Consider the following 20055-nt stretch of genomic DNA (forward strand, 5'->3'; position numbering starts at 1 on the left):
ACCCCCTCCTAAAATTTCTTCTAAATTATCTATCTAAAAACCAAAAATGTGATCAAATTAATTTGGGAAATGCTTTTGATATTTTAAATAATTATTGATATTATTGAATATTATTCAGTAAATATCAACACATAACCAATAATCTTTCATAATTTTCGTAAATTGAAAATTTTAATTACTAAAAATTACTTGTTGAGAATTACTAATATTGGTAACTTAACTTCATAAATTTTTGAAAATTAATTATTGAAATCAATAGCTACTGGAAATTAATGAGTAAATAAAATATTAATAAATACAAATTTAATAATTGAAAAGAATCAATAGTTTTTAACAATGAGTAGTTATTGATATTTTCAGTAATTTTGGTCAAATTATTAATATTTAATGATATTATCAAACTATATTGAAAAATTTCCACTAATTTTGATATTTACTATAATTTTTGAAAAATAATTAGTGATTTTGTTAATTTAGTGTAACTTAAGTTATAAAACTTCCATTTTTTCAAATAAATAATTGGAAAACTTTAATAATTTCCATAAGTATTGGATACTACATTTAAAATTACCATAATTAATGAAACTATATTTATGGGGTTGGGGGTGTTATAGGTTTAGGGGATGACCCCAGGGGTAGGAATGACATTGGGTCGGGATCATACTCCCCATCCCAACCTCAAGTTTTAAATTAATCTCTGTAAAAAATTTTAGCTTGCATCCCCAGTCCTCGACAGAGAGGGCTTCCCTATTGGGGACCTGAATCTCTGAATTTTTTTTAATTAAAAGTTTGCTTTAAGAAAGATATTTATTGAAAATAAAGGAAAAATTAAAATGCAAATAATATTTTAAATATATTTTGATATATATATATATATAATCTTTTTAATTCTATCCCCGCTAAGGCAATCTCCATACCATCCCTGCCTAATCAGGGACGCCGGGTACTTGACGGGGATGAAAAAAATTGACATACCTACCCTTCAGTTGTGTAGCTCCATACAACAATAAGTTTTAAGTCCACTTCTGTGCATTGCATAGGGGCCCGCTAGTACTATATTATATAGCAAATAAAGGCTATATTAGCATCCCTCTCCTTCTTCCATTCCCTCCTTAACGTTTTCTCCTTTCTCCCTTACCCCTTCCCAACCCTTCCATGTAGCTACATGGCAGCCATTTCTTCTTCATTAGAGTCCCACTCCAATCTCTCTCTCTCTCTCTCTCTCTCTCTCTCTCTCTCTCTCTTATTCCTAATCACTTATTCAACCCCCTCCTAAAATTTCTCCTAAACTATATCTCCCACCTAAAATTCCTCTTAATCTATATTACATGCCCAATAAACTATATAAAAACCCAAAATGTGGTTAAATTAATTTTGGAAATACTTTTGATATTTTCACTATTATTGACATTATTGAATATTATTCAGTAAATATCAACACCTAAACTATAATTTTTCATAATTTTGGTAAATTGAAAATTTTAATTACTAAAAATTACTTGTTAAAAATTAATGATTTTGGTAATTTAATTTCAGAAAACTTTGAAAATTAATTATTGAAATCAATAACTACTTAAAATTAATAATTAATTAAAATATTAATGAATACAAATTTAATAATTGAAAATTCTTGGTAATTTTTATTATAACTTTTATTGCAATAAATATATATTATTTTTTATATTTTCAGTAATTTTGATATTTACTATGATTTTTGAGCAATAATTAGTGGTTTTGGTAATTTAATTACCAAAAATTACTCATTTAGTGAAAGTTAAATTATGAAACTTCCAATTATTCAAATAAATAATTAGAAAATCTTAACATTTTACGTAGGTATTGGATACTACATTTATGATTACCATAATTATTGGAACTATGTTTATGGGTTTGGGGGATGACCCCCAAGTAGGAATGGCAATGAGCAGGTTTAGGGTAGGGACCATACTCCCCGTCCTAACCTTGAGTTTTAAATTAATTATTGTCAGAAAAAAATTGGCATGCACCCCAGTCCCCGATGGAGATGGGTTCCCCATCTAGGACCTAAATCCCAATTTTTTTAATTAAAAGTTTGTTTTCAGAAAGGTATTTATTTAAAATAAAGGAAAAATTAAAATGCAAATAATATTTTAAATATATTTTGATATATATATATAATGCAAATAATATTATATATTTAATATAATATAATATACACATATATTTAATATTTAATATAACACACAATTATATAATTATACACACACACACACACACACACACACACACACACACACACATATATATACTCCCCATCCCTGTCCTCGTTCCTAATGGGGAAAATTGCCATCCCTACCCTTGGGTTGTGTAGGCCATAGAGCAATAAGTTTTAAACCCAATTATGAACCCCACCCTTCCAAGTTCCAAATAGATAAACAAATAAAATAAGGGTAGGAAAAAAAGTGACAGTGTTGCAAAGGAGAAAGAGCCAGTGACGACTTGTTTTGGATCAGAGCTTAGTCATGGACTAGTTTGTGCCAGTGACGACTTGTTTTCAGGGAGTTCATTCTTCTTCTTTCTTTGATTTTCTAGTTTTAGTCCTGTTGTGGACATCACTTTAGAGCGCTTTCTCTTGTTTCTCTAGTCTAATTGTAGCTTACTGGTCTGTTTAGGTCTATTTGGTTAGGCATGTTTGTTTAGTTAGTGTATTAGGTTTTTTCTCTTTAAATTTGACTTGGATCTAGAGTGCAGGTATCAATTTGTTTACCAAGTGCTTGGCATCCTTTCAGATAGCAAGCTGGCTGAAGTATGAGAGTGAAGGGACTAAGGAAGAAACGGCAAAGAAAAGTACAAAACATCATAGAAAAATTTGTTGAACTCGATAAGCTCAAAGCCTCTAATGGGTTTGAAATTGCAAAAAAAACATGAAAAACAAGGAGATTGTTCAACCTTTACGTGATGATGGAGTGTGTCTTCATCCTCATGTATGCATGTTGGAAGATAAAAGAGAATAAAGGTTCGATGAGGGGCCCAAAGGGTCTCCTTCCTATTGTAAAGAAAAATTATAACAAACAATACGGAGCAAGCCACTAATTCGAAGGAAAATTCATAGATAAATCCACTGATATGAATGAAAAAATAGTTAAAAAAATTGATGATCTTATCCTCGGTGACCTTGTCAACCCAAGTGTTGATACTATTTACCATATTGATAGAACTATTATCAATAAGACTCTTCATGGTTTGCATGATCCCTCCATAGTGTTGGTGCCAGCTTGTAATTTGGTCTGCACCTTTCGGTACTGGAATTGGAAAGAGAAGGAAAGCCTGAAAGTTTCAAATGGCTGGTTGGCCACTAGATGCGGGGGTTCAAACCTAAATGATCTAATAAAAAAAGGATAATGCGCCTTAAGATTGATGAATAGTGTTGCGAAGATGATGGAGACCAAACTTTGAATTCGAACGGTTTGGGTTATGATTGTTCTTTGCACAAGGATGTTGTTTTTTCATAGGAGAGAGAATGCAAACATTAATGTTTTCGATAACCCACTTGTTATTAATGGTAGACTCAATAATCTTAAAAACCATCTCGAGAAGTGCAATGCTCCAGGGATGGTTGCACAGTATTTTACCATGCATGATGATATTCTGGGAAGTGTAAACGTCGTTACTTTGTCATGTGCTACTAGTAGGAAGCTTCCGCATGATGATAACAAGCCATGCATACCAAAGAAAAGTTTCAAAGAATCTCTCCTTACTAGTATTCTCGAGAAGTCGAAGAGGTGTTATGGGAAGTTGGCATTAGCCTCAAGTTTTAATAGTGACCATGGTTCCTCTGGGGCCATTCTTCCCTCCTAGAACTATCCATTTTTTTCTCATCAATTTTAGATGGTTTCCTCTACAGGGTCCTCCCATCCGGCTGGTGACTCGAGCAATGTGAGGAGATCACTATTTGAAGCTTTCCTTTCGGAGGCTATGAAAGGTGCTCCTTCGAACAAGGACACCAAAGATTCTTGTGTAGCCCACCTGATTAATCTCGAAGAGCTCAAAGGGAAGAAGATAATGGAGAGCAAGGGTGTTTTTTGTCTATTCGCTAAGTTCTAGTTGATAAAATCAAAGAATGGAAGATTACCAGTAAACTGGACATTCAAATCCTTGGCAACAATTCTATCTTTTCTCTTTCTCATCTGAGGATGACCTTAACCGAATTCTCAAGGAGGGTCCGTGGGTCATCAATGGAAAGTATATTGTTTTCATGAAATAGAGATCTAGTTTTAATCCGCTTAAAGCTAAACTAGAAGAGGCAGATGTTTGGGTCAAGATTCCAAGGCTGCCCTTGGAATTTTGGTCCAGAGAAGATCTTGAAATCATTCTCAGGGATGTGGGAGCCATCATTAAACTTGACAGGGATATGGAGAGGGCTTCACGTTCTCTATTTCCTCGTGTTTACATTCGTGTTAACACCACCAAATAGTTCATTTGGATATTCCAATCACCGATAATGGTAACAATGACAAACTTAGAGTTTTTAATGAAAATGTACATGACCTTTGCATAGCTTGTGGTTGGCGTGGTCACAAGTATTACCAGTGTGATGTGGGTAATACTAAAAAAGATGCGGGTGGATGGATTGTTGTGAATAGGAAACATAATTATAATTCTGTCAAAGGTGAATGGCTAAGGCAGCACGCTCAGGTTTTGAGAACAAGACAAACTCAGGTTCCCATTAATACCTCAGCCGCTCACACCTGAAACAACAAAGCATTGATCGAACAAAGGGTTATACTGCTCGCTTCATTAATCTAATGTTTGCTTCAATACTTCCAGATAAAATGACAAATGAAAAGGCTCACTGAGTTCAAAAGAAGAAAAGCTTACATAATGAACCCCTGTCAAATGATAATCCGCCAATTGTGTTTGATCCCACTAGATGCGGGAATGAGGACAAATTTTCTAGACCTGTTAACAGTTATGGCACAAATGAGAAGGGAGAGGATGATAATGTACGAACGAATCTGGTAGGTGATGAGGGTGTCAATGAAGAAGACATGGAAGAAGAGTGGGATGGTCAAGAGAATAATAGTTGGATGACACGTGATAATTTTGACCCCGAGACTTCAGATTTCAGTGCTGATTTTTCTATTGCTCAAGTGGGTCTAGACGAGCAGGGTCCTAAGGATACGAAGGGTTCTAAATGAAGATCCTAGTTTGGAATGTAAGAAGGGCTGGCATAGTCCTTGTTAGACGTCAAGTTGCTGAGTTATGTAGGCAATTTAAGCCCAGTATTTGTTGTTTAATGGAACACGGGTTAATCCTATTAGAGCAAAAGAAATTGTGTCTTCTTTTAAATTTGATAAATGTCATCTTGTTGATCCTATTGGATTTGCTGGTGCCATATGGCTATTATGGAATTCTTCTTCTTGTTCTGTTGATATTATTTTAACAAATGAAAGGCTTATCCATGCTTACATTACTGATCTAGAATCTAACAAAAGCTGGTTTAGTACATTGGTTTATGCTCCTCCTTGTAAAACTGATTAAGCTAAGGTGTGGGATTAGATTAGGAACATTGCAGATAATACTCTTGGGGTGTGCTGTGTTATGGGGGATTTTAGTTCTCTCAGAAGGAGATAAAATAAAAAAGGTGGAGTGGAGGTAAGGCCCTCTCATACAAGGAATTTTAATAAATTTATTAACTATTGCAATTTTATTGAGTTAGATATGGAAGGAGGGCAGTTCACTTGGAAGAATAATACTACTAAAGAAAGGATTGACTGGGTCCTTTCAAATGCTGAATGGAGGTGTGAATTTAATGATTGTATGCTCATGAATTTACCTTTTTTGGCATCCGACCATACACGTCTGATGCTTGATACTAATTCTCATGCTTCTTTTGGTCCTAAACCTTTTAGGTTTGAAGTCGTGTGGTGTCTTGATCCTAGTCTTGATAATGTGATTAAAAGGGTTTGGGGTATCAACATTAGTGGATCTAGAGCCACACAATTTTGTAAGAAAAGAAATAACCTTGTTAAGGAACTCAAATATTGGAATAAACATCATTTTGGGAATATCAGAAAAAGAAAAGAAAATTTATTGTTGAAACTCCAAGAGATCCAAGAGATCTTAGAAGGGGATCCAAATAACAGAAGTCTCATCAATCAAGAGAATGATCTCCAGAAACTTCTCAACAACACTTTTGCTAGAGAAGAAATTTATTGGGCTCAAAATTCCAGAGTTGATTGGCTTAAACTTTGGGATAAAAATAATAAATTCTTCCATACTACTGCAACAATTAGGAGAAATAAGAACAAAATTAGGAAAGTCATAAATGAGGATGGAGTCTGGGTTGAAGATGTTGAGGCGATCAATGAACTATTTTGTAGTAGTTTTGAAAAGAGATTTAATTTTGAGGGCACTTCGGAAGTTGACAGTTTAATTTCAAATATAGAATGTTGTGCTTCTCAAATACTTAACAATAATCCCTGTAGAGAGGTTATAAACGAAAAGATCCATAATACCTTGCTTTTGATAAAGGATATAAAGGCCCTGAGACCTGATGGTCTTAATGTATTTTTCTTCAAAAAGTATTGGAATATTATTGGGAATGTTGTATGTAGAATTGTCAAAGCATTTCTCCACTCTGGGAAATTGAATGTTGATTTAAATAGGACTTTTATTACGCTTATCCCAAAGCGTGAAAACCCAAAGGGGGTTAATGATTTTAGACCTATTACCTTTTATAATGTCATTTATAAAATTATCTCTAAAATAACCGTTCCTGGATGACATTATTTCCCCCTTCCAGAGTGCTTTCATACCCAATAGACAAATTACAGACAACATTCTCATTGCCCATGAGATGCTACACACTATGAAAAGAAAAAGGCAAACAGAGGATGATCGCTTGCAAGGTTGACATGGAGAAGGCCTATGATAGGCTAGAATGGGATTTCATCAGGAAAGTTCTAGTTAAATTTGGTTTCCATGACAAATGGATTAATTGGGTCATAGAATGCATTAGTTCAGTTTCCTTTCAGATTCTCATAAATGGCTCTCCTACCCGAGTCACCAAAGCTAGTAGGGGGATTCGGCAAGGTGACCCCTTGTCCATAGTTGTCAAGGCTAGGCGGTTTTTCATGGTCGCCTCGCTTAAATGCCATATGTTTTGCGCACTAGGTGCCCACCTAGAGACTTAAGCAGGCGCTTGGGCGGGTGCCTACATGCATCTAAAAAGATTTTTTTTTTTAATTTATTAGTTTGATATTTCATTGGTTGTTGTATTCTTTTAAAATAAACCTATTACATTGTATCATTTTAGTATTAAGACAACTATAGTATACAACTAAACTAAGTAATCTCTATTTTCTTTTCTGTCACAAGGGTTTTGGTTCGACTAGAGAGGGAGGAGAACCAAACAGGCGAACTCTGCAAGCTCGAGCAGCCCAACCCCATCACACCTTAGTTCGAGTAGGTAAGTTGATAACTTCAGTTCTTCTTCTTCTTCATCATCTTCTTCTTCTTCTTTTCCAGATTTCAGAGTTTCAAACTTTTTTCCTTTTTTTTTTAAATAGAGGCTCTATCATTCCTCCCTTTCTTCTTCTTCTACTTTCTCTTCTCAGATATCAGTTGAAAAAACAGGGGCTCACCAGTCCTCCTTTTCTTTTCTTTTCTTTTTTTTCAAAAAAACAGGGGATCCGCCCCCTATACTCCTCAATCCTCCCTTTCTCCACTTCTTCTTCTTCTTCTTCCACCCACCCCATGAGTCTAACTGTTCTTAGTCAGTCACTCTCACTCTCTTAGTCGTCAGTCTGCCCCATGAATCCTTTTTTTTTTTGAAAAAAATAAGGGCTCCATCCTACTCTTCTCCTCCCTTCACTCGATCAGTATTTCAGTCATGATTCACACTTGAATTATCTCAGTTTTTAAAAGTGGAAGCTGCCAAACCTACTCTTCTTCTCTTCTTCAATTCTTCTCTATTCTCTTCTTTAATTCTTCTTCTTCTCATTCAAATATTTTTTATATCGTTAATATATATGAATATATGGCTGATTTTTTTTATATGGATGAACTAACTACATGGCTGAAACTTGATTCAGTGATTGTATGGCTGAATTGAATTCTCTTCTTCAATTTTTTTTTATGGTTGAATTATATGTCTAAAACTTGATTTAGTGATTAATGATTATATATATGATACATGATATATGAATAATATATATGATTATATGGCTGAATTCTCTTCTTTTCTTCTTCTCTTCTTCATTAATGTTTTTTATTTTTACATGGCTGAACCACTCTTTAATTTTTTTTTTAATTTTTATTTCTATATTACAACATTGATTGCTTTTGCTGATTTACAATATTGCAATATTGCATTTGATGTATATTGTAATTTGATATTTGATTATATAGCTGAACTGAAATTTGCTTGCTTTAGCCTTTAACTTTTTACTTAATTTCTATTTCTAAGTTCTAACTGAATAACTGAATTATTGTTTGGCTGAAATTTGCTTGCTTTGTTTTTTTTTTATTAATTTATTAATTAATATCATTGCTGATTTGCCCTTGATCTTAGATTCTTAGTTTTTTTATTGGTGATTTTTCATTGTCGTTGATAATTATATCATTGATTCATTACTGATTTATCATTGCTAAATGCTGATTTGTTTTTATTTTCATTAGGTAATGGCAAACGAGGCACATCAAAACACTTCTGGCACTAAGAACAAGGCCCAGTCAAAAGATCCAACATGGAAGTATGCATATTGGCATGATTTAGAGGACAAAAATGCTATTACATGTTCATTGTGTGGAAAGATTGTCGAAAGAGGAATTAAGAGAGTAAAACAACATTTAATTGGAGGATTTGGGGATGTTACCAAGTGTCCAAAAATTACGAGTATTGCAAAAGAGATGCAATAATACATGTGCAAAAATAAGAGGAAGAAACTGTTAAGTGATTTTGTAGTGGAAGACAATTATGGGTCATGGGAGCAAATGGTCTATGAGAGAGAATCTCACCATGAAAGTAACCAACCTACGAAAGTAGGTGGCTCCATTTCAACTAGTAGGAGTGCCCAACTATTAAGCCCCATATTTTCACAAAAAAAGAAAGAATATTAGAGGACCCATGGATGCTTTTGTGAGGCCAAGTCCAGAAGAAGTGGTAGAGGCAAGGCACAAGGGACAATTGGTGCAAACAAGCATAGAAAATCAGTTAAAAAAGGAAAAAAGAAAAAATGTGAATGAATATGTTGCAAAATGGTTTTATTAAGCCGAAATACCCTTCAACACAGTAAAGTTGAAGAGTTTTGAGATTATGATAGAAGCAATTGCACAATTTGGGTCTGGGTACAAACCTCCAAGTCCAGAAGAAGTGGTAGAAGCAAGGCACAAGGGACAATTGGTGCAAACAAGCATAGAAAGTCAGTTAAAAAATGAAGGAAGAAAAAATGTGAATGAATATGTTGCAAAATGGTTTATCAAGCCGAAATACCTTTTAACACAGTAAAGTTGAAGAGTTTTGAGATTATGGTAGAAGCAATTGCACAATTTAGGTCTGGGTACAAACCTCCAACCTACCATGAGTTGAGAGAGCCACTCTTGAAAGAGGAGATTGAGAAAACAAAATTGCTTTACAAGGACTATGAGGCCTCTTGGAAAACTTATGATTGCACTATTATGTCTGATGGATGGAGAGATAAGAGGCAAAGAAGTTTGATAAACTTTTTGGTGAATTCTCCTTAAGGTACTTTCTTCCTGAAATTAGTTGATGCTTCCAATGAAATCCTCAATGCAGTTTATTTGTATAAATTGATTGATAGGGTTGTTGAGGAAATAGGAGAAGAACATGTGGTGCAGGTGGTTACTGATAACCACTCTGCTTATATTGTTGCAAGAGACCTTTTGAAGATAAAAAATAATTTATTTTGGATGCCGTGCACTGCTCATTGTTTGGACCTCATGTTGGAGGATATTGGAGGACTGAAGTCTATCAAGAATTGCATTGCCAAGGCAAGACATGTGACGGCCTTTATCTATAAACATCCTCTTCTCCTTACTTATATGAGGGAGAAAACACATGGGAGGGGATCTTGTTACAAGGTTTGCCACATCATTTCTTACTTTGTAAAGCTTGTTCACATTCAAATATCCATTGCGTTCTTTATTTGTCAGTAATGTGTGGAATAGAAGTAAATGGGCAAACAAACCAGAGGGTTTAAGAGTCTCAAGCACTATTCTTTCAGTTACATTTAGGAAAAATGTAAGGATTGCCCTCTTAGCTTCCCAACTAATTGTGGAGGTCTTACGGTTGGTTAATGGTGATGAAAAACCTATAATGGGGTACTTCCACTTTGCAATGGAATGGGCAAGGGAAAAGATTAAAACAAATTTTGGTGGAAAAGAAATAAAATATAAGCCCATTCTGGAAATTTTTGACAGGCGTTGGAATAATATGATGCAACTATCTTGCCAAATTTTTTCTCAGTGTAGCCCTCTTTTATAAAGCAAAAGCTGAAGATGAAGCATTAATTGTGAAGTTTGAAATAGGCTTTGTAGATTGTATTGAGAGGATGGTGAGTGACATTGAAATTCAAGATAAGATCTCCCATCAAATGGAAGATTATAAGCATGCCCGTGGTGCATTTTCTAAGGAAATGACAATTAGACAACGAGAAACAAAACAACAAAGTAAGATATGCCTCATTACCTCTAGAATCTTATTTTTGTTTTTTTTTGTATTACTATCTTTGAATTTGTATTCTCTAATTTAATTTTTTTATTTGTAATTTATAATTTGTACTTTGTAGTTGATTGGTGGCATACTTATGGGCATTGCACACCATACCTTAGGCATATTGCATTATGCATATATGGTCTTGTGTGCGCTTCTTCTGCCAGTGAGCATAATTGGAGCACTTTTGAGAATGTAAGTAATTTTATTATTTATTAATTGATTTATGAATTCTGATTATAAAAGTTAAAATATTTTATTTTTATACTCTTGTTTTTGTTTGTTATGAATGTAGATTCATACCAAGAAGTGGAACAAACTTGATCAAAAGAGGCTTAACGATATTGTCTTTGTTCAATATAATCAATGTCTTCATGAGAGGTTTTTGATAAGACGTGCAAACCCACGTCAATTTGATCCCATTTGCTTCGATGATGCTGATGAGAGTAGTAAATGGTTGATTGGAAGAGACCCATCAAATGAACTCGTTCATGAAGGTGGTGATCTCACATAAAATGAAGTGGATGAAGCATTAGGAGCAACTGAAGTTGTTGAGGGTGCAAATAGGCTGAGGAGAAGTGCAAATACGGTTTATACACGTGCAAGTAAAAGCGGAGGTAGAGGTGGTCGTGGAAGAGGCGATGGTAAGGGACAAGACAAAGGAAAGAGTGTTGTGCAAGAAGAAGAAGATGATGACTCATGTGGGGTGGAAACATTGAGGATAACGAAGATGAAGATGAAGTTGGAGAACTTGATGGGAAAGATGAAGATGATCGGGATGCAAATGATGTTGATTATGCTATTGATGATGTTGGTGGATTTAATGGAGGGATTGCGGGCTCTTATTACCCAGATACTGAAATTAACTAGATATTTTTCTTTATTGATCATCTATAAACTTCATATTTTGTTATCCTTAATCATTTTGTGGAGATTTTGGAGAATTGGGTAAGTGCCATATTTATTTTTTGTTATGGTTTTATTCATTGCTTGATTTGGTTCCTACTTCCTATCTACTTCCTTTAAATGCCTAGAATAGATAAATTTCAATCTAGGTATGTCATATGTGTGATTTGATTCCTAGTTTTCTACATGATTGATAATTCCTTTTATTATTTGTTCATTTATTGTAAATTTGCAATTCTTTTTATTTAATTTATTAATGTTTTTTTTTTGTGTGTGTTAAAGGAAAAGTGAGAAAAGAGAGCACTCAAGAAGGACAATGCTCAACATTCACTTCAAAGTCAAAGATATGTCTTTGACTCTTTGTGAATTTAATTTTTTTTAATATTTATTACTTTATTATTTTAGTTTAGTTTTTTAGTGTAGTTGCCTTGCCTAGTTGGTTTAGACTCATTTTTATTGATAATATTTTATATTCTTAGTTTTTTATATGAATTTTGTACTCATTTGAATGATTTGTAGTGTTAATAGTTAGTGTACATGATTGATAGTTAGCACACAAAACCAATAAAATGACTTAGAAAAGCATATATAAAGTAAAAACTCAATAAAACAAACATTTTAAAATTCCAACGCCTAGGTGCCCTGAAAACTATGCCCTTGTCCCCCCTACATCTTTGTCCTTTGTGCTGAGGCCCTTTCTAGCAACCTTAATATGGAGGTTGAATGTGGCGCTAATGATGTGGGTTGTAAAGCTTCTAGGGGAGGTCCGACAATTCCAATTCTTCAGTTTGTAGATGATTGCATTATCTTTGCAAAGGCCCCAATCAATGATTGCCACAAAATCAAGGAGATTTTGGATAACTTTGCTAAAGCTTCGAGCCAGCTTCCTAATTATCTTAAGTCGGCCATTACCTTTTCCAAAAACCTCCCCTTTAGACTCCATAAAGTGATGGCTTGAATTCTTAAAATTCCAATTGGAAATAGGAATAAGACTTATCTTGGAGCCCCTATTATTGAGGGGATGGTTTTAAAGGATGCTTTCTAATTTTTGAAAGAGAAAATGGCCAACAAGCTTGCAGGTTGGAAAAAGCATTCTCTCTCACTTGCAGAGAGAATAATGCTACTTAATTCTTCTACATCTGTGGTCCCTCAATTTGTAATGCAATCTTTTAGAAAAAGTCATAAGGGATTTCCTTTGGGCAAAAGAGAGGAGCCGAAACCCCATTCATCTTGTTAAGTGGAGTAGAGTTTGTACTCCCAAAATGTGAGGTGGGTTGGGTGTGAAGAACTTCAAATGGCTAAATAAAGCTTTTCTTGCTAAATTAGGGTGGAAATTTTTAAATTGTCACGATAATCTATGGGTCAAGGTTGTGAGTAATAAATATCCTATGAATAGTAATTTATGGGATGAAAATAAGAAGAAAAACTAGTCTTGGGCCTAGAAAGGTATAATGGATTCAAGAGATTTTATTAAAAGGGGTGTTATGTAGAGGATTGGCAATGGTAAGAGTGTGAATTTTTGGTTGGATTCATGGGCTGGGGAAGGCCCGTTGATTGAATTAAGAGACAATAGTGATCTTACTAATGTGGATATGACGGTTAGTAGAGTAATTGGTTTTGAAAGAAAAATATGGGAAGAGGATTTCATTATTTTGATTGCCAATCATTAAGGTTGGCAACTTATAAAGCCTATCTTAATTCCCCATGGGGATCTTGAAGATAAAAGAGTTTGGAAGTTCACTCCTGATGGGAACTTCTCTGTTAAATCGACGTATGAGGAGGAGTGTCATTTTAATGGTAGTGCAGATCCTGCTTCTAACTTTCAAAATAATTATTGGAAGCTCATGCTTCCCCCAAAAATTAATTTTTTTTTCTATTCTTTATGCTAAATAATAGACTTCCTACAAAAAAAAAATCTCATTTCTAGGGGTTTTGGGATAGATCCTGCATGTGCCTTTTGTGGGGAATTAGAAAATATTGACCACCTTTTTATTGACTATAATGTGGCTAAGCAAGTTTAGAGTCACCTTTATGGGGGATTGTGATTCCTGTGGGCTGATGGTGGGCTAGTCTTAGCAAACCTATTGGTAGCTTCAATGACAACTACATTAGAGAAAAATTTGCTTGTGTCTATTGGTTCATTTGGAAAGAGGTTAAAGAGGTATTCTCTTGTATGGTTAACAATAACAAAAAACTCTTAACTCACATTGAGTGGTTTAGACCCAAACATAACTACATCAAGATTAACCTTGATGCTTCTTGCTCGAATTTTGGTAACTGTGCCATTGGGTGTATAGCTCAGAACCATCAAGGCAAAGTCCTAGAGTTTAAAGCTATAGAAATTGGAATGTTGACTATCAACTAGGGGTGTCAATGGTATTCATCCAATTTCGAATTTGACATTTGACATAATCAAATCGTATTCGGATAATTCGAATATCTAACTGGTCGTATTTGGATATCCTATTCTTACTGAATAGTCAATCGGATTTGAATTCGGATATGACCTGATTCGATTTGATAAATATTCGAATTCGACCGATTATTTAATTCTTATATATAATATATAAAATATTTTATATAATAATTAAGTCATATAAATAATTTATATACTTTATATCAATAAAATATTTATTTTATATATTTTTTAGTTATCTAAAATAAATAATTAATTAAATTCAAATTAAATCGAATATTTAAATATTTAATTGGATTCAAATTCGAATATTAATTTTCACTATTTATCGGATATCGAATTGAATTCGGATATTTGATTTTCTAATCGGATTTAAATTCGGATATTTGCCTAATCCGATTCGAAAATCCTACTATCAACCTTGCAGAAGCTTGAAAGGCCATTAATATTGTTATTAATTACATGGATCAGAAAATCCTTATTGAAGGAGACTCTAAGTTAGTAATCGATTTCCTCAATAGAACACTATCGCCTCCGTGGAGAATGAAAAGTGTCACCAAAGAATGCCAGAACCTAATTGGCTTCTTCAATTTAAATATCAAATTCAAGTACGTGTGCCGGAAAGCAAATCAAGCGACAAACTGGTTAGCTCGTAAAGCTCTTAATAGCTGGGAGTGTAATAGAGGCTTTAGGTATTGTGATTTTCTTTTTATTTGTAATGCTGATGTAAGGGGAAGAGCTACCCCGGGTTTGTGTAGCTCATCTTTTGCCAATAAAAAGCCCAATTATGAATTATCCCTAACATTTTTTCCGTACATCGCACGAGGCACTAGTTCATACTTTTAAACCCTTAGGCATGGTAGGGGTGATCATTTCTAGTCGAGGTTGACCCCAAAATTTTTGGGTTTGGGCCAAGGTTTTCTATCAACCCTTGGTTTAAGCCTAAACCTGAAAATTTGTGTAATACATACATGGGTACACTGGTACAGTATATATTTAAAGTTGCAGGCCCGGCTAAAAAACAAAGAGTTGCAGGCCCAAAAGCCCGGCCCAGCCTGGGCCCGCGCCGGTGCTAAGCCCGGCAGGCGGCATATGATTACCCGCGGGCATCTCTTCTCCCTCAATCAAAGCTATACAAAGGGAAAGGGGAAAGCAAAAGAGGAGGAAGAAGGAAGAAGGAAGAAGGAAGAAGGAAGAAGGAAGCGCCAGAGGAGGTGCGAGGGACGGGGGCCGGCTCCTCGTTTTTTTAGATGCAATTGTTGTTCCAAGAATCAAAAGAAGTGGGTACTCCCCCCATTTCATGGCCGCAAGGCCTCTGCGTTTAATTCCGGAGCATCGACTATTCTTCATCTCTCGTTCGGCGCCTCTATCTTCACGTGCTCCTTCTCCAGCGTTTACAAAAAGAGAAACTGCGGCAACACCTTTTCTGTGCCTTCGTAGGATCGCCTGCGGGGCTCCACTCACCAATCCAGAGCAACAACACCCGTCATATCACCACCGTCTATCGACTCTAGAGGAAAACCTGGCGCAGAAGATCGGCAAGTCCATCCGTAGGCCTGGTGCCAGCTCTAAGGCTAGGGTTTATGCCGACGTTAACGTTATCCGTCCCAAAGAATACTGGGATTATGAGTCCCTTACAGTTCAATGGGGGTACATACTAACACCCAATAAAAGAAAGAGGAACCCATTATCACGCTTGTTTATTTCGTGCTTAATTTTCTTTTTCTATTTTTCTTTTTCTTTATCAGGGAGCAGGACCATTATGAGGTGGTGAGAAAGGTGGGAAGAGGGAAATACAGTGAAGTTTTCGAGGGTGTTCATTGTACCAACAACGAACGCTGTATCATTAAAATTCTCAAACCCGTAAAAAAGAAGAAGGTGAGCTACAGCTTACTGCATATCTGGTCTCTCTTAAAAATGTAATTTCCCCTTTACGGTTTAATTGTTTAGAGGTTGCTTAACAAGGAACTCTTTTCTTTGTTATTTCATTGATACAATGCTATTGCTCCCAAAATTATATAAAATGAAACCCTTTCTAGCAGGCCTGCCGTAGTTTGGACTTGGAGTTGGCGTGGTTGAAGAATTGGAGTAGGTCTGTAAAGTGTAAACGAGTTTAAATGAGCTGCATTTCTGTCCATTTGAAATGTTTGGGCGTCAGCAATCGCATTTGAAATTGAAAAGGAAAGATGGGAAGTCCAATGAAGGGAAATTGCGTTCATCTGAAAAATAAGAAAAATGTGGGCTCTTACCTCAGACCAACCCCCAATCGCAGGGGTGGGGTGGGGAGCAAGTATACTGAATGCTAACAATGCCATTAGATTACCAGAGTTCTTAAGAGAAGCTCTTGATGAATGCCAAAAAAAAAAAAAAACTGCTAGAGTTCTAAGCCCTGAATTGTTTTTAATCAGTAATAGATCAAAAAGTTCTCTGATTATAGAGAAAATAAGGGAAAGTATCCATAAAAAGCAAGAAATTAGTATAAAAGAAAATACCAAACCCCTAAAAAAACAGAATTAGCCTGGATATGCCAATCTTCTCCATTTTCTGTAATACCCAAAAACTCGAAGCACAAGGAATAATTCTTTTACCCTGGGGGGTTAGGTTCCCAATACATGCCAGTATAACTGCCCTTCCCCTTGCTAGTGAATCATCCAAGGAATTAGCTGATCTTGTTACCTATATGAATGAGATGTTCATTTGGTTAGTTTTTCTCCTTTTCCCCTAGCTTCTTGAATCAGGGGAGATAGTTGCTAAGGACCTAGATTATTTGTCTCCATATGGTCTGCTACCATGTCAAAAGTCAGAACCATCCTCAATGACTAGTTTGTGATATCATGGTGTCTTGCCCATGCATAGCCCCTGCAGAAAAAAAAGGAGAAAATAAAATAATGCAGCTTTGATAGAGTTTAGAGTTTCCAATGCCTATTGGTCTCGGATAGATTTTCAAAATCTCTCCATGGTGATTCCTAAAGGTGCCATCCACTCCTGAAGCTTCTGGATAATACTATCTACTACTTACTACGTCCATCAAAATTAAACTTGATGAAGTTTAGAGGTGGTGGTTGCATTCCTGTTATGTTGGACAATTAGAAGTCTTCTAGTGGAAGACAATCAACATTTTGTCACTCCCTATGATGTCATTAGTGCTGAAAGGATGACACTCATCCAAAGTTTTAACCTAATGCATCACACACCAAATGAAACCAGCTCATTCAAGGCTTCCATCAAATGGGGGGCCCTTTGGATCAGCTCCATGTTCACTCCCCTGATTCTATAAATCTTTCTCAACTAATGATGGCTATTCAAAATTTTGTTTATTAATTTAATTAAAAGATGGTTAATCTTAGTGGGGGAAATATATTCTTTTTTTTTGAAGATTACAGTAACAGATTTTATTAATATGAACAGGAGATAATGTACACAAATAGCAACCCACAGGGAAATATGTTATTACTTCAGCAAGATGTTTAATCTTAGTTGTTGCTACCCGGGTTACTTGGAGAATCATCTGAAGGCATGGAGAATGAAATCAGGGGCCTCAGCAGAAAAGGGAGATTGCTGTGGAGTGTGGAGTACTATTCTGGTAGCTATATTGTGGTGCATCCGGAGAGAAAGAAATCAGAGGATATTTGAGACAAAATTTCAATCAGTAGAAGTCATTAGAAAAGTGATAGGGACTGTTCATTCATGGGTGGCTTGCAACAGATTATTTTGTAATGCACCCTAAAATAGCTTGCTTAACCTTTTGTATGGTGACTCACTGTACAGAGATATACTTGTACATGATTAAAGTCAATGAGTACAATACCTTATCTTCCTCTCAAAAGAAAATTATATTATTAATTTTAAAGATGCCTAGAAAGAAGGATTTATATTAAACAAATGGTAAGCCATTCTCAGCTGAAATATTTTCATCCAAATTTTCTTGTAAATGGATGTTTCAGTTGTGTTGTTTAGGGTAGTTTAAGTGGCATGGAGATCTTCCATGCATGATTCTCAATATCATTGATATTTGGGAGAATCTCCCCATTTCCCCAGGGGCAATACAAAGTATTCTAAGAATCTTTTCCCCTCAGATCTTTTTTATGTTGCCAATATATTGGAGATATTTTGAATTTCATTGATAATTAAGTATCTAAGTGTCAAAATTTTAGAATTAGAATATCATAAAATCTTTTTGACATTTTGTTAAAATCATTGAAAATTTTTGAAAATCTTCTCCCAAAAGAATAAATGGGATACTATGTTCGGATTGACTTACTATTTTAATTGTGACTCAACTAAGTCACTACAATTCCAAAAACAGAAAGAAAGAAGACACAACTAGAAACAAGGATTCTCAATCTAATCAAAACATATATCAACTAAAAAGGCAAATCATAATGGAAAGTAGACGAAAAGATGGATAAAAGATTGAAAAGGAGATAGAGGGATACTTTATTAACAAATTCCATATTTTTACTAATTTCCCCTGATTTCATTAGATTTTCTAAATATCTTAGCAGAATTAGTGAAATACTCTGAAATTTCTCCATTTCTACATGGCTTTGAATGTGCATCACTATCTAAATTGCAAGCCATTCTTCCGTGGTAATGTATTTGTCACATCCCAATCCTAATGAAATCCTTTACTCATTTGGCAAGTTTCAACCCAATAGTCTTCGCAATCAATACCCTTTTTGGACATTTTTGAATTAAAAAGTTGAAGATCTTTTCTTTATTTTTTATTTTAATTTTGATCTATTAGTAAAGGCAAGCTTCAATACAAAGTGAAATATATGGCTGATGTCAACAGGGACTCGGGGAGAGTGAATGCATGTGAATGTTGTGTGTTGGGGGGATGCATTTGTTTTTCTACCTTCTAGATTGGGAGGGTGTAGGATCATGAAACAAGTGATATTATCTCACTGTTAGACTTGTTATTTTCTGTTCATTCATCTTGACCTAATCATTGAGGGTGGCCAAAAACGGTTTCCTGAACCTCAAGTTACCTTCTCTTGTTCTTTCCCTTTTGAGTCTTGTTGCTGGTCCTCCACAGAACAGGAATTTCTAAGTGAAACAGTATGGTTCACCCCAATTTTGCCAAGATTGAGGGCATTTTGCTAAGAAAGATGTTCCAGATGAATGTTTGCACCTGTTAAAAATCTAGATGCAAGTGGCTGTTGGAGGGGGATGGAAATACAAAATTTTTTCACTCCTTAACAAATGGGAGAAGAAGGAAAAACAAATTGTCGGGCTAGAAGTGGATGGACAAGAGGTAACTAGGGAGGTGATTATCAAGGTTTTTATGGATCATTTTAAGAAGATTTTCTAGAGTCAAGGTGGGAGGAGTTTTTCTCCCCCAGATGTTCAATGGTTTCGAGTGCCTGAAGATATGGTTGCAGCCTTATAAAGGGAGTTTTCGCTAGAAGAAATAACAGAGGTAGTATTCTTAGTGGAAAGGTCTAAAGCTCCTGGTTCGAATGGTTTCTCTTTAGCATTTTATCAGGAGTGTTGGGAACTTATCAAAAGAGATTTGATGGAAGTTTTCAACGAGTTTTACACAGAAGGGGAAATCTCTCAAGGTATAAATTCAACTTTCATTGCCCTCATCCCCAAAAAGAAGGAAGCAAAACCTCCAAAGGATTTCAGACCAATAAGCTTAGTAGGGAGCCTCTATAAGATTATAGCAAAGGTTCTTGCTGGGAGACTTAAAAAGGTACTACCTTTGGTGATCTCACAACAACAAGGTGCCTGCATTGAAGGAAGGTAAATTATTGAGAAGGTGTTAGTAGCAAATGAATGTGTATTAGAGAAGAGGATGAGGAAAGGGAGGGGTGTGGTATGCAAGTTGGATTTAGAGAAGGCTTATGAGTTATGATTTTGTGGGCTGGTCTTTTCTTCTAGAAATTATGGGGAGAATAGGGCTAGGGGAGTGGTGGAGGATGTGGATGATGGGATGCCTTAGTTTAGTGCAATATTCAATCATGATCAATAGTGTGGCTAGAGACTACTTTCTAGCAAAAAGAGGATTGAGGCA

General features: G+C 35.3%; 2 protein-coding genes across 2 annotated transcripts in view; both read left to right on the forward strand.

The window, feature by feature from the left end:
- Positions 1 to 9453: 9453 nt before the first annotated feature.
- LOC148803765 (uncharacterized) lies at positions 9454 to 11228 on the forward strand. Its single transcript, XM_088897740.1, has 6 exons — positions 9454 to 9686; positions 9804 to 9968; positions 10114 to 10323; positions 10469 to 10671; positions 10791 to 10909; positions 11010 to 11228. Exons 1-6 carry the CDS (start codon positions 9454 to 9456, stop codon positions 11226 to 11228), a joined length of 1149 nt encoding a protein of 382 aa, XP_088753866.1.
- Positions 11229 to 15146: 3918 nt separating this feature from the next.
- The window catches only part of LOC104611631 (casein kinase II subunit alpha-like), a 37476-nt gene continuing 32567 nt past the window's right edge, over positions 15147 to 20055 (forward strand). The window contains exons 1-2 of the mRNA XM_010278768.3: positions 15147 to 15686; positions 15785 to 15914. Of these exons, the coding sequence (XP_010277070.1) occupies positions 15337 to 15686; positions 15785 to 15914 (480 nt within the window). The 5' untranslated portion in view covers positions 15147 to 15336. The remainder of the gene's footprint in view (positions 15687 to 15784; positions 15915 to 20055) is intronic.

The sequence above is a fragment of the Nelumbo nucifera genome, chromosome 1 (assembly GCF_055504915.1).
Source record: "Nelumbo nucifera cultivar China Antique chromosome 1, China Antique-T2T, whole genome shotgun sequence".
Taxonomy (NCBI): domain Eukaryota; kingdom Viridiplantae; phylum Streptophyta; class Magnoliopsida; order Proteales; family Nelumbonaceae; genus Nelumbo; species Nelumbo nucifera.

Bases quoted from the DNA above. Each gene is read 5' to 3' on its own strand.
- LOC148803765 (XM_088897740.1), top strand. From the start codon at position 9,454: ATGGTTTATCAAGCCGAAATACCTTTTAACACAGTAAAGTTGAAGAGT. The intron at 9,687-9,803 runs GCAAAGAAGTTT...ATTGATTGATAG, and splicing joins GATGGATGGAGAGATAAGAG to GGTTGTTGAGGAAATAGGAG. The intron at 10,910-11,009 runs GTAAGTAATTTT...TTATGAATGTAG, and splicing joins ATTGGAGCACTTTTGAGAAT to ATTCATACCAAGAAGTGGAA.